We start from the raw sequence: 13,610 nt of genomic DNA on the forward strand, positions 1-13,610 counted from the left end.
ACAAAGCCCCATGGTGGGAGCAGAGGTTGGACACCAGAAGCTGTGCATGGGCTGCTTTGCTCTGCAGGCAAGAAAGGGCTTGGGCTGCTCCACTGCCCTTGTTGGCTTTGGGCTCAGCATGACTTTTGGGGGCAGTGCAGGGGGAAGGCAGAAAGCGTGGGCTGCCCTGGCCTGTGGGTGGGTTTTTCCCTCGCATGGCGGGCTTGGGCCTTCCTCAAGGCCCCAGCAGAGAGAAGATTTTCTACCTTTTTCCTTGTTTTCCCTTTTTGTCTGTAATCTCTTTTCATTGATTTATGGTTTGTTTTTCCAAAGGAAGCATTCTAGGTGCTGTCTGGTCCGGATGGCAAAGTGCTTGGGAGCAGCTGTGGCGTGGATGGGACGTGCCCTTGGAGAAGGGCTGAGGACACCGTTTGGGAGCAGCTTTTCTTCTGGCGGCGGGAGGCGTGAGGTGGGTGCCCGTCCTCTTGGCACGGCTGGGATAAGGGCTTTTGGGAGACGGCAGCGAGCGCAGCAGCATCCTGCTCTGGGCAGCTGCTGAGGAGGTGGCTGTGCCACGGCCGGCTGCAGGCTGGGCACGTGTCCTGCCCTCCTGCTCTCCTGCCAGAGGCAGCAATGCTGGGCAGCTTTGGGCAGCGCTCTGAGCGCGGCCAGCACGGCCTGGGCACTGCGGGCGGCTGGGACAAGGGGGACGGGAGCCTTCAGCTGACGGGTGCTTTCTGTTTTCTCTCCTTGCAGCCGGGCTCTGTGGATGCTGAGGCTGCTCTGGGCTCCACCAAGGCTCTGTTGCGGCTCAGCCCCGGGGCCACGAGAAGCCAAAGAAGAAACGCCGTGACCTGCAGCAGAGACGTGCTTGAGTAGCTCGGCAGTGCAGCTCAAGTTTGCAGAGCGTGCACCTCCAGGGGAAAATATGACACCCCCCCAATAACAAACTTGTTCAGTAACTTCTGAAATGAAATCAGTCTGGGATGACCCCCAATGCCATTTTTCAGCTTGCTCAAGCTGAAGCTCAGCTCTTCTCTGAGCAGTTCTCTCCCCCACCTGCCTTTTGCTCCACAAGTGCTCCCTCTTTCCCCCAGTGAGTTCCCAGCTCACCGCAGTCCCCATTGCACTGTAGCCTTCCTTGATGGCCCTGGCCACGAGGAAGAGTGAGCCCCAGGTTTAGGGACTCATGCTGTCACTGGCTGAAGAACAGCAATGTCTCAGAGGTCTGGTGAGATTTGGGGGTCATTCAGAGCTGCTCTCCAGGCCTCAGCTCTGCTCACTGCTGGCTTGCCACTCCCTTTTCCTCGTTCTTCACAGAGCAGGATGAGCTCTGTGAATGCCCTTGACCCTCGCCACCCTTCCCAGCCCAGCCACCCAGCCCAGTTAGGCTTAAGCTGGAGCTTCTCTGTCTCCTCTGGCACGCCAGTGCAGTCCCCTCTGCGGGGAGCAGCAGCCCCAGAGCACAGCACACAACAGTGCAGGCCGCAGCCGGAGCAGCTCCCCTGCAGCCGTGGCTTGGCTCTTTGTGGCAACCAAATGCTCCCTGTTTGCAGCTGTCCCTGGAGGATGGCCCCAGGGCAGAGCCCAGCCGGGCTCCCAGTGCATCCCCTGAAGCTTGGTGCAGCGCTCCCAGAGCTGAGCTTAACGCTGAGCACCCAGAGCTGTGGCTCACAGTCGGTGTTTGCAAGCGTTGTGTTCTCATCTCCTGCAACCTGTGGGGAAAACGAGCTGTGCGGCCGGGCCAGCACCGCCCCTCTGGGCAGTGACACGGCTGAAGGTCTTTGCTGTTGCCGAGGAGGCGGCATGGAGCCTTAGCAGGGCCTGGCACCTGTGGAGCCGGATCTCGCCCGCTGTCCGGGACTCGCTGCCCACCAACCGCCCCCACCCGCCGCGCTCCCTTCTGCAGGGACAGAATGCTCTGGCTGTACCAGGCTTTCCATCACGTCTGTGTACCCATGGCTGTGGAACACACATGGAGAGGGAAAGTGTCAGTCACGGTGCTGGCACACTCCTTCCTTTCCATACAGGACACGTCCCTGGGCACCCCGTGTGCGGATCTATTCAAAGGAGAGGCATGGATAGAGATTTCCCACAGAGCTCTGACTCTGGCGGAACTCACCTTGTCAGCCAGCAGCCAGGGCATTTGTTTCCCAGCTCTGTGTCAGTCGGTGCCCAAGAGCTGAAGGGAGCAGCATTTAGAAGCAGTTTCCAGATTTCTAGGCAGGCAGTGGAGCTGACAAGCATCCGTGCAACTCGCCGTGTTCATCAGGAGGGGCTGCTGCTTCTTTGGGAATACGGCACAACGGAGACACGAGACTTGGAAAAATCCCAGCTCTCTGTGGATTTGCGCAGGAGGAGGAGCAGCAGAAACACTTTGTGTCTGCTTGTGGGGACACAAGGTCCAAGGAGCGGGGCTGGCAGAGGGTGACCTGGGCCGCTGGCAGCTCAAGTCCCGTGTGTTGGGTCTGCCTGAGGGAAAGTTCATGGGCCTTCCAGGGCTGTGCTTTGCATTGGTAGCTGGACGGGTGCTGATAATAGAGCGGTGTTCTGGCTACTGCCCAGCAGCGCTGTCCCTCTGCCATTCCTTCCCCCATCAGAGGGGATGGGAGTGGGCAGGATCCTGGCAGGGGACACAGCCAGGCCAGTGGACCCAAATCAGCCAAGGGGATGTTCCAACCATATGACTCCAGCTCAGATGTATAAAGCAAAGGGAGAGAGGAGGAAGGGCACCTTTTCCCCCAGAAGCTGAAGTTTCCCTGAGGGTTCCAGTTCCAAACTGTTGACCCTTTTTGGAGGCGTAAGATTGTCACCTCATAGTCTTCCAGTCACCCTCGAGTTGTAGAATTTTAGAGCAGTCAAATTAATCAAGTTCACATTTTCTAGATATTGCTGTGTCATTTTCTCGATATCCACGTGAGAGGGGACACAGTGATGGATGGGTTTGCATGGGAGCTCCAGAGCCCCAGAATGGAGAGCCTGAGTGTCCCAGCAGGATTTGCAGGAGTGTGGGGCAGCTGGAAAGAAGATCGTGGGCAATATTCTCCTGCCTCCATCTTCCAAGGAAACTTTGATTCAGTCCCTGTCTGCACCATGCCATGGGGCCTCCAGAGGCCCAGGGAGGTGTCTGGGTGGCCCCAGAAGGCACTTGCAGAACCCTGGGGCACCAGGGAAGGGGTAGGAGCATCCCTGTGGTGCTGGGAGAGACACGCAGAGGGGGCCACCCCTGGTGCCCAGGCAAGAGCTGCATTCAGGCAGCCAAATTCATGCAGGGTCTGCCCGGGCGCTGCCAAGGACCAGTCCAGTGAGCTCCTGTCCTCTTTCACCTCTTTGTATGTTTTTTGTATTTCTTTGTATTTATTTCTTTGTATTTATCCTTATTCTTATCTTTGTATTTGTTGACCCTCAAAATGCCATTAGAAATCATTTTCCCTCAAAATAAATACTGACTTATTTTAGTGTGCTGCTTTGGACAAATTTGCAGGAAAATATCCTCTGACAGAAGGCAGGTTACAACCAGCCCTCTCCCACCAGGTCTGGGAAAAAAATATTTTCCTCTGAGGAAAGTGAAAGAGAAAAAGAACCTATTTATTTAACAAACACACAGGAAAAGGATAATAATGCTGAATACTCCTCTCGCTGTGGAGAGAAACCTGGGAAGATTTCAGAGTCCTTCTGTAGGTGTGCTCTCTCTCCTCCTCCTTGGAGCTGGGTTGGTGTCCTCCAGGGCCTTGGTGGAAAATTCTCCCGGTGTGTTCTGATGTTGAAACAGTCCAGAAGAGAAGAAGGTAAAAAGCCCAAGTCCCAGGAAAACAAACTTCAACTCTCCATCTCCCTCTGGAGAAAAGGAGCCGAAAGCGCGCTGGAAAGCAAGCAGGGCGCTCCCTCCGCTCTTCTCGCTGCTGCAGCAGAACACAGAGGCGTGTGTGTCTGTGTCCTTGAACAATCGCTTTGAAAAGTTCGCTCGGTTTTTTCTCTCTCCCCCGTCGGGCTCAGTTTAAAGGCACAGAAAGGCACAGGATTGATTTCTGGGCAGAGAGCAGCGATAGGGGATACACATCATAAACTCACCCCCAGACAGGAATGTACAGAGTTGGAGAGCTCTACAGTCCTGTGTCTTTAGTTCCAAGGGTATGGAAGTGTCGATGGGTCCTTTGGTAATCGCACAGTTCTGGATCGGTTCCCGCCATGTGGAGCCATTTTTATACAGAAGTCAGTGTATTCACACAGCACAGATTGTTGTGTTTTCCTGTGTATCAATTTCTGTGTAAACCTGCATCCCGTTGTACAGTTTTATCGATGTATGAATTTCTGTGTAAAGCTGCGTGGCCTTGTAGAGTTTGGTTCAGGCTCTGTGGGTGTTGAGAGAGTTCGATGGATGTTTGGCTTTCTCTCCAGATGTGTATCTGTACAGGTATCACCGTGTGACCCATCAGACATTTAACTGTGTGAACCAAAAGGGATCTTTGTATCTTTCCATATGGAGAGCAGAGATGGAACAATCTGCAGGAAGCTTGTAACAGAATGTTGGGGTTTTGGGAGTTCTCCTGGGGTTTTCTTCTGTTAAAGGAATTTTCCCCATACATGTTGCCACAGGGACAAATTACTGGGTGCTTAAGAAAAACAAAAGACCTGGCCATAAATGGAGGGGGGCATCTTGCTACTCTTTTTTTCACCTGGCTGTGTGGGCAGTCAGTCCCTGGCGTTTTGGATGACGGAGAGAGAGGCTGCTTCTTCGGCTGCTTTCCTTCTACCGGAGAGACCCAGGGATTCCCAAGCCCGCCTTCCCTGCCCCGCTGGGAGCCAGGCTGCGGCCGCCCTGCCGCTGCCATTGCTTCAAGCCTTCGCTGCTCTGTAGCCCGGCTCTCCCTGCCTGCCAAGACCTCCAGGGGTTCCCACCGCAGCTCCGGAACTTTGATACATCTTGTCTGCCATGCGGGATTTGTGCTCGTCCCTGCCACTCCAGCCTGCCGTTCCAGCCTGCCATTCCAGCCTGCTGTTCCCGAGGGTCCGGCTGGACACCAGGATCGGCTGCCCAGGGGGTTTTTGAAGCCTTTGTTCCATCCCTTCCCGGGATCCCAGGCCGTCAGTGCCGCGTGCTCCCCGAGCTCGCTCCGGAGCGCCCCCTGCAGCCGTGGGGGAACCATCGCACCTGCCCTGCTCACCAGGAGCCGCCAGCGCCCCAGCTGGCTGCGAGCGGAACTGCACCCAAGGGGAAACGGCCTGACAGCTGAGAAGGCTGGGACTCGGTTTGTGATTGTTTGCTGTTACTGCCATAGCTATTGCTGTTTGTTTGACTGGTTATACACATATAGATATATATTAGTAAAGAACTGTTATTCCTGTTCCTCATATCTTTGCCTATAAAGCTCCTTAATTTCAAAATTATAATAATTCAGAGGGAAGGGGGTTGCATTTTTTTTTTCTTCCATTTCAGGAGAGACTCCTACCTTCCTTGGCAGACACCTGTCTTTCAAACCAAGACACTGGGAGCAACTGGGACCACAGTGGGGGCAAATACAATCATACAGGGAATGACTGGGTTCATACTGGAAGTGACTGGAGCCACACTGGACTCTTACTGAGAGTGAAAGCAGCCATGCTGGGTGTGACTGGGAGCCACTGGGACCACGCTGTGGGCAACTGGCATCTTATTGGGAGCAACTAGGACCATACTGAAAACACAGTGGGAGTGCCTGTAAGCGACCAGGATGATGCTGGGAGTGACCGGGATCATACTGGGGGTGACTGGGAACCACCGCTGAGGCAGCGGCGGAGCTCGGAGGCAGCCCCAGCACAGGTGGGAGCCGCGCTCGGTTCTGGCGGGGCTCGGCGCTGGCTGCGGGCGGAGGGGGCGGCAGGGGGCTGGGGCGGGTTCGTTGTGCCGTGTGGGCGCCGTGTTCGCCCTGGCGTGAGGGCGCTGCGGGAGCGGCTGCCCGCGCTCTCCTTGCCGCTGCTGCCTCGGCAGGAGCCGGTGCCGGAGCAGCGCTGGCTCGTCCCGGCTGCTGTGGGTAGGACAGAGGTGGCTGCTCTGTCCCTGGGACTGTTCCTTGGAAGGTTCAGACTTCCCGATCTGCCCTCCAATATGCACATACCCGTTTTGTTTGTTTTAGTAAAACAAAATATATTAGTAACTCCATTGAGTCTTTGTTCTTCTTCTCTAAGTTCAGGAATTTAACATGGCCTTGGCTGAGCAGCAGTCCATGGCAATCAGTAACATTTTCTGGAAGTGATAGTTTCTTTCACTCCTTCCTACCTACAGCTCCCTGGCCCTATCTAAAGCAGATTCACGGGCTTTGTTTGTTTAAGTCACATTCACCTTATTCCTTCCCCCCTGTAACTGCCGGAGCCCCTCCCCTGCTTGCGCTCGCAGGTGCCACCGAATGCGTGTCCCGGGATCGCATCTCCCCGCCCGCAGCCTCCAGCGCCCGCCCTGTCCTGGGCTGGCCCTGGGCTGGCGGCAGCGAGCCCGACAGAAACCAATGCCCGCGGGGCCACCGGGGCTGAGAGCCGTGCAAGGGACGCTTTGGTTTGCAGGGGCAGAAGGGCCTGGGCTCCTCCCGTGCCCCGTTTGACTTGGTTTAGGATTCAATGTTTTGGCCGACGTGGGAGGGGAAAAAGGCGTGGTTTTTCTCCAGCACTGGGCGGGTTTTTGCCTCTCATGGAGCACTTGGACCTTCTCCGGGCCCCCTCTGCCCTCTTGCCGAACCAGTGGCATTTCCCACCCCACGCAGTTTGTAAACAAGAGTCGGCTGCAGTCGAGAAGGCTCCAGGTGCCTCCTTCCAGGCTGACTCTGCCGATGCTGAGGCTGCTCTGGGCTCTGCCAGGGCTCTGCTGGGGCTCAGCTCTGGGCAAGGCTGGGCCCGCTCTCCCCTCACATTGTTCCGGGCAGCTGAGTCACTGGAGAACAAGGAAGGGACACGTCAAGGGACTTGAGGTTTAACAGAGTTTTTATTCAAAAAACTGCCATAACTACCAGGCTGTCCTAACCACCATAACTAACTAGCAGTGCTAACTACCGTAACTATCCACTTGTCCTAACTACTATAACAAAAAGCTGTCCCCAGGTGCTTCACGTCCTCCGCTGCTCCCTCAATTGCTTTGCTGCAGCGATCAGAGGGCTCAGGCTGGAGAGAGGCTTGGCTGATGATAAAAATGGGTGCTGCCGAAAGGATGAAAAAGAAACAAATGAACTGTTACTTTCCCAAGTCAAGTTCCTCACAGGCTCTGTTGCATCAGGACAAAGGGGAATGGTTTGAAACTCAAGAGAGGGAAGCAGGCTCAGATTAGATCTGAGGCAGAAGTTTTTTATCAGAAGAGTGGGGAAACACTGGCAGAGGGTGCCCAGAGATGTGGGAGGTGCCTCCTCCCTGGAAACATCCAGGCTCAGGTCAGGCAGGGCTCTGAGCCGCCTGATCTGCTTGAAGATGTCCCTGCTCCGTGCGGGGCACCTGGTCCAGATGACCTGCAAAGGACCCTGCCAAGCCAAACCAGGCGAGGATTCTGCTGGCTTTGCATGTGAAAAGCAGCAAGACTGGACACTATTGGAGGGGGGCCCCACGAGAAAACCCCTCCCTCGAGCTGCTGTTTCCCCTGCAGCCGCTTCGCATCCACCTGCAGCAGCTCCTGGGCAGACCAGCGCCGCTCCTCGTCCGGCTCCAGGCTGCACTCCAGGAAGTCCCGCAGCAGAGCCGACAGGCGCCTGGGCTCCTGCAGCTGCGGGGTCCCGTTCTGCCGGATCAGACAGCGAGCCTGCGCGAAAAGCAAACACTTCTGAAAAAGCTCTGCCAGCTTCCTTCACACCCACGAGTGCTCACAGCGACCCCGGTTTCTCAGCCCCAGTCTCCAGGGGCAGTTTCCTCCCTGGCAGAGATGCTGCTCAGAGCTCATTTTTCTATGCCAACCAAAAAAGCCAAACGCTGCTGCAGCCGCAGCCATTCCAACATCCAGATGATCTTGCCTTGAGAGCCAATGTCATTGGCTGACTTTGTTAGTTGGAACCTCCATCAGAAATAACCCATTTTGCTTCTCCAAATACGGACACCAGCTTTACAGGCCATTTGCAAGAGTCACTGTGGTCTGCCTGTGGTATTTCCAAGGATTCTTACATCAAATGCATCCCTGCAGTGCCACTGACACTCAAGTAAATGCATTCATGATGTTCCATCCCAGAAACTGCCAGGCAAGGAACCCGAGGTTTGGGTTGCTGAAAGCTCAGGCTTGGTGACATGGAGAAAGTAGCTTGGGCTAGGAAAGAAATATGTTAGACTATGGGGATGTTAAACAATCATCTTCATGTTTTAGACAAGTTTCCCAGTGAGAAGAGTCAGGGGGAGTTCATCTCGCAGAACCTCTTTCAGAAACTCCTTCAGAAAACTTGTTGGGTTTCGGTGTGGGTTTTGGGGTTGGTCCGGGGTTTTCTGCAAGATAAGATTAGAGCTGATGCTCTGGCTTCATGTTTTCAGGTCATCCTCACAGACAGAAGAGCTGCAACAACTTAAAACCCAAAGCAAATTCTGGAGACTGCAGAATATTTGTCTGTGCTCAGGCTTGAATCCTCTGGGAATTCCCTTCCCGATGGGCAGAGCCCTCCGGCTGCTCCTCCCAGGGCGGGGTCCCTCTGTGCTCACAGGCCTCTGCAAACTCTGGGAAATTTGCCTCTTACCATGGCCGCTGTGTGCTCGAAGTAAGGAGGTTCTCCTTCCACCATCTCGATGGTCACAATGCCCAAGGACCAGATGTCCACCTTGGGGCCATAAGGAGAACTGGTCACAACCTCTGGGGCCATCCAGTGAGCAGTCCCCACCATGGAGCTGCACTGCTCCTGCTCAGGGCTCAGCTGAGCGCAGAGGCCAAAATCAGCTGAGGACAGAAACAAACACTGTCAAAGGCAGCTGGAATGAGGAAACCAAGCACAAAGGTTGCCCACTCTCAGTCTGAGAATGCAGTGCTGAATCCAGCTGGAAAAGTCCTCAGGGCTGTAGCCAAGGCAAGATGGAAGTGGACCCTTAAAGGAACCCTCAGCTTTCATGCAGTGGCTTTTAGTGATTCCCTTGAAGCTTCAGATTCCAACTCCCGCCCCTCTGGAAGGGCCACACCCAGAGCAAAGCCACTGCTGACACCCTGCTCCTCTCCTGAGCTCTCTGCATGGGGCAGCCGCTCTCAGCTGGCAGCAGCGGCCAGGCACCGCCACCAGCAGCACTTGTGGGGCTCTGGCCGTCACTGGGAAGCAGCCCCACACCCGCAGCCCGGGAGCGCCGTGCCTGACCAGGAACACCCACCCAGCTTGACAGAGCCGTCCGTTGCCAGAAGGATGTTGGAGCTCTTCAGATCTCTGTGGATCACCCGGTTTGAGTGGAGGAAATCCAGGCCCTGCAGACACTGAGAGAGAGCAAGAAACACGAGGGTGGAAATCAATGGCCAGAATACACAATCACACAAGAAAGGACGGTTTAGAATTCTGCCAGCAGCAGCTTTGCTGTGCCAGGCCAGGAGTGCAGTGCAGACAAGCTCCAGGCAAATGGTTCAAGGCAAAGCTGAGAACAGCAAATCAAATAAAAAAAGGCAGAGAGTCCCACAACAGCAGGAAAGAGGACAAGAACAGAGTGGAAGTGCAGTGACACTGGCAGGCTGTTCACTTCAGAGGCTCTTTCTTCTCCAGCTCATAAAAACAACACAGAAAGAAAGCTCTGAGCATGGAGCCACTCCTGTTCTCCTGCTTGGAAGGAGCATTGTGTCCAAGCCATGGGAAGCAAGAGCAGGATCCCTCACCTCCCGACTGACAGCTGCCATCTCTCCTTCAGCCATGCGTGTCTGTCTGACAACGTCCTGCAAAGTTCCTCCATCCATGTATTCCATCACCAGCCAGAGATCTTCATCAACAAGGAAGCTGGAAGAGGCAAACAATGGCATGGAGATGAACGTGCACTGCTCAATTCCCCGATGGAAAAGCCTTGAGTGGAGTTTTGTTTCCAGGTCACTTGTAAATGAGGACAGAATCCGATGCAGAGACATTCCTGCCAGGCTGCACAGTCCTTGGGATCTGCACAGTCTAAAGGAGAAGGAGACGCCTGTGGGAAAGGAGAGGCCTTAGATGGCAAGCAAGTGAAAAGTGCAGTTTAGCAGCAGCCCAGATCAAAGTGGAACCACAACACTTGCCCCCAGCTAGTTCAGCATCTGAACTCAGCAGTTCCACCGTTCCCTTCAGAACAAGGCAACACAACTTCCAGAGTTATCCAGGGCAGGAGGCCGTGCCGCACTTAGGACAAAAGTGGTCAAGTGTTTGGAAAACCTTGCAGAAAGTCCCTTCAGAAACAGGCAAGGCCATTGCAAAATGGGCACATGAGGCGTTTCTGGAAACAAGAACCTGGTCTTCCTGGCATCTGCAGCAATGGAAAAGAGTTGGGAAGGAGAAACCAAGGGAAATAATTTCTGACAGGGTTTATCAGCACTTGTTGTAAGACCCAGAAAATGGGGTCAGCTTGAAGGAAAAACCAAACCAAAGCAACAAAAGCACATGGAGGGAGTGAACTGACAGGCTCTTGCTTTGGGAAGCTACGGCCGGGTGAGGCTTTTTCAAAACAGGCTACAGACTACGGATGCCAGGAAAGATTAACACAGGGCCTGTGCAAGGGATAAGAGCTGAAGCACTCACCTGTCCAAAGAGCTGACAATGTTGGGGTTCTTCTTGTCCTTCAGGACCAGGATCTCATTCACAGCTCGTTCCCTGTTCTGCCCTCTGAGACTCATTTTCTTTATGGCCACCTGAAAGGACATTGCAGCCCTTGAACTGCAGGAGTCTGGGGCAGGAGGCCGCAGCAAACACGGAGCGAGTCTTTGTGGAGCGACGGAGCCGGGCTGTGCCAAACTGCCTTGGGATGGGACACCCAGGCTCAGCAAGTGACATTCCCACAGCCCATTTCTCTGCTCGCTGCGGGGCCGCTTACAGGACACAGGGCCAGAGACATTTGGCCTTGGAAGCCCTGCAGAAATGGTCCCTCAGCTCTCAGCCTCAAAGCTCTCACAACATTCTCTGCACCTGCTGTCTTCTCAAATGGCCTTAGTTTACCACCACTCTCATTATCATTCAAACACATTTTGCAAGCAGGAAGTAATTCTGGTTCTGTGAAAACAGAGCAAAATAGCCAGGAACCCTTTGGCAATCCTGTGGGATTTGGTCATGATTTCAAACGCAAGTGCTCTGTTTGGGATTGCACAACAGAGCAAACACGCACAAACATTGCTCAGATGATCCCTGTCACGGGCTGTCACTGACACCAGACCCAAACACAGCTGCAGGGTTTAGGAGAGAGCTTTGCTATACACATCCATCTTCTCATTCCTCTCCCTTTCTCTGGGAACAGCTGCAGTAGGACTAAAACCCCAAACTGATCCCAAGAAGGATCTCTCCTTAATTAGGTCTTGAGGTATCCTTTGAAGATGAAACGCAGGATGGAAAAACTGCTAAACAGTGTTCCTGTCCAAGGCTGGGATGAAGATAAATTAGGCCTCAGCCTCCACCAGCTGATGCACTGATGTTTTCAGATATGAAGACCAAGCCAGTGTGTCCTGCTCTGACAGACACCGCTGCCCTCCTTGCATTCCTTTGGGCACTTCAGAAGGCTCAAGTCTGTCCCAGCTGTGCTCTGCAGGCTGACACTGCTGTGCCTTCAGTGGAACAGCCTGTGCAGGAAAGCTCTGCTGGCCCTCCAAAGCTGCAGCCACAGCTCCCAGCAGAGGGGAAAACCCTCGAGAGCTGCCCGACGTGCTGGGCGTGGTGACACTGACCTCTCCTCCAGTGGCCCTGTCGAGTCCTTTATAAACGGTTCCGAAAGCCCTGGAGACAGAACAGCAGAGAAGAAAGAAGCAGCGCTTTAGGCCCTGGGAGTGAAAGCCAGCCCAGACAGGAGATCTCTGCTGCCTGCAGCGTTTACAAAACACCTGGGTGCATCGACCCTTCAAACAGCAGCACAGCAGCCACCAGCCCTGTGCCACACAAGGTGTGCAAGAGAAAACTGGGGCCCAACACGAAGGAAAAGGGCTGGAGCAAATCCCAAATGTCCATGCTGAATTACTTTCGTCCAAAACCTAGGGTGGGAGCGGGTGTCTAAAGAACTGGAAAAGAATGTATTTCATCCTTTTCCATTTCCTGCCTACGAGCTGCAGGATCCACAAGGGCCCTGCCATCAGGCAGCTGATGCATTTTCCCCTCGAGTGCAGCAGCTCTGTGTCTGTTACTGAATGTACGGGGCTTACTACCTGTGCTGAAAAGAGCGCCTATTAGTTCATCTCTGGTTTCTGTTTCTAAACCGTTATGTTGATAATCCTGACCGGTGGGTATTTGTGGAAGCAAAATATTTGAAAGGAATCTTCTTGAGAACTGTTTTCTGACAGTCACCAGATGGTGAGCTGCTCTTTCAGGCAATCAAATTCCAGGGATATAAGATCTTCCAGGTCCTGCTCCTTGCTGTAGGCAGGACACTGCCGGCCTCAGGGGATTTTGACGGTGCCTTCTGACCACAGTTACCAATTCTGATCAGGACTGAGAGACAGCAGGATCGTGGCCCAGTGTCTGAAGCTGTTTGCAGCTTGCCTGGCTTCTCACTTGATCCTGCAGCAGCAAATACCTGGCCCCTGCTTGTGCAGAAGTAACAGCCATGCACTTACCCTTGGCCAACCTGCTCCAGTTCCAGGTATTTCTCGGCAGGCTCCCCCACGCTCACGGTGCTCCCTGAAAGAAACCATATGGAAGACGTTCCCTCCCAGATGGAGACCCCACCTTGCAGCAGGACCAAAATGCAGCCCCACTCCCTGGGGCCGGGAGCCCCTTGGTCTCAGCTGGGCAAGGACAATAAATGACATTCAGCTGCAGAGCAAGCCTGGGTGCAGCTGATGCTGAGACACACACGCAGCACCCTGCTCTGGCACACAGCAGCACAGCAGACGTACTCAGCTGCATCAGGCACCACTCCTCTCTGCCCTCTGGCTGCAGGGCTGTGCTGCTGTCAGAATGTTCAGCCCAGGATCCCGCAGCAGAGGGAGGTTCAGTGTCCTCTTCCCAACCAGAGGGAGGTTCCCCATCCTCTTCCCAAAATTCAGCGGGTTCCTGGTCTTCTTTCCAAGCCATGGGACGTTTGCCGTCCTCTTCCCATGCCGGGAGAATTGCACCGTCCTCTTCCCAAGTCCCACGATGTCCTCTGTCCTCGTCCCACGCTGGGAGATGTCCATCATCCTTGTCCCATGGCACTGGAGCCTCGCTGTCCTCGTCCCACACCGGGTGATGTCCACCATCCTCGCCCCACACTACAGGAGCTTCACTGTTGTATTCCCAAACCGTGGGATGTTTGTCCTCATCTCCTGGGACAGAGGGAAGTTCACCATCATCCCCCAAAACGGGGGAAAGTTCACTGCTGTCTTCTTCCTCTTTGGCCTCCTCTTTGGAAGCAGAGGGAGCCAGAGGAGGAGCTGATGCTGCTTTTGTGCCCTGTGGACAGATCGTAGCATGAGGGACGGGAAGTTCTATCTCAGTTATCACCTTATTTATCCTCAGCTACACATCCAGCTGCACTAAGCAGAAATGGGACTCGGAGCTGTTCAAACTAGGAATGGGCTAAAGTCGACATTGCCACTT

General features: G+C 54.4%; 1 protein-coding gene across 1 annotated transcript; it reads right to left on the bottom strand.

The window, feature by feature from the left end:
- Positions 1-7,048: 7,048 nt before the first annotated feature.
- Positions 7,049-12,728, bottom strand: LOC138102639 (serine/threonine-protein kinase PAK 3-like). The gene is made up of 8 exons (XM_069000364.1): positions 12,647-12,728; positions 11,768-11,816; positions 10,635-10,744; positions 9,752-9,869; positions 9,262-9,361; positions 8,646-8,842; positions 7,595-7,732; positions 7,049-7,142 (listed from the first exon to the last, which is right to left on the bottom strand). The coding sequence occupies exons 3-8, from the start codon at positions 10,727-10,729 to the stop codon at positions 7,053-7,055; spliced, it is 738 nt and encodes a 245-aa protein (XP_068856465.1). The 5' UTR covers positions 10,730-10,744; positions 11,768-11,816; positions 12,647-12,728; the 3' UTR covers positions 7,049-7,052.
- Between the last annotated feature and the right edge of the window lie 882 nt (positions 12,729-13,610).

Source organism: Aphelocoma coerulescens, unplaced genomic scaffold (genome assembly GCF_041296385.1).
Source record: "Aphelocoma coerulescens isolate FSJ_1873_10779 unplaced genomic scaffold, UR_Acoe_1.0 HiC_scaffold_97, whole genome shotgun sequence".
NCBI classification, from domain to species: Eukaryota; Metazoa; Chordata; class Aves; order Passeriformes; family Corvidae; genus Aphelocoma; species Aphelocoma coerulescens.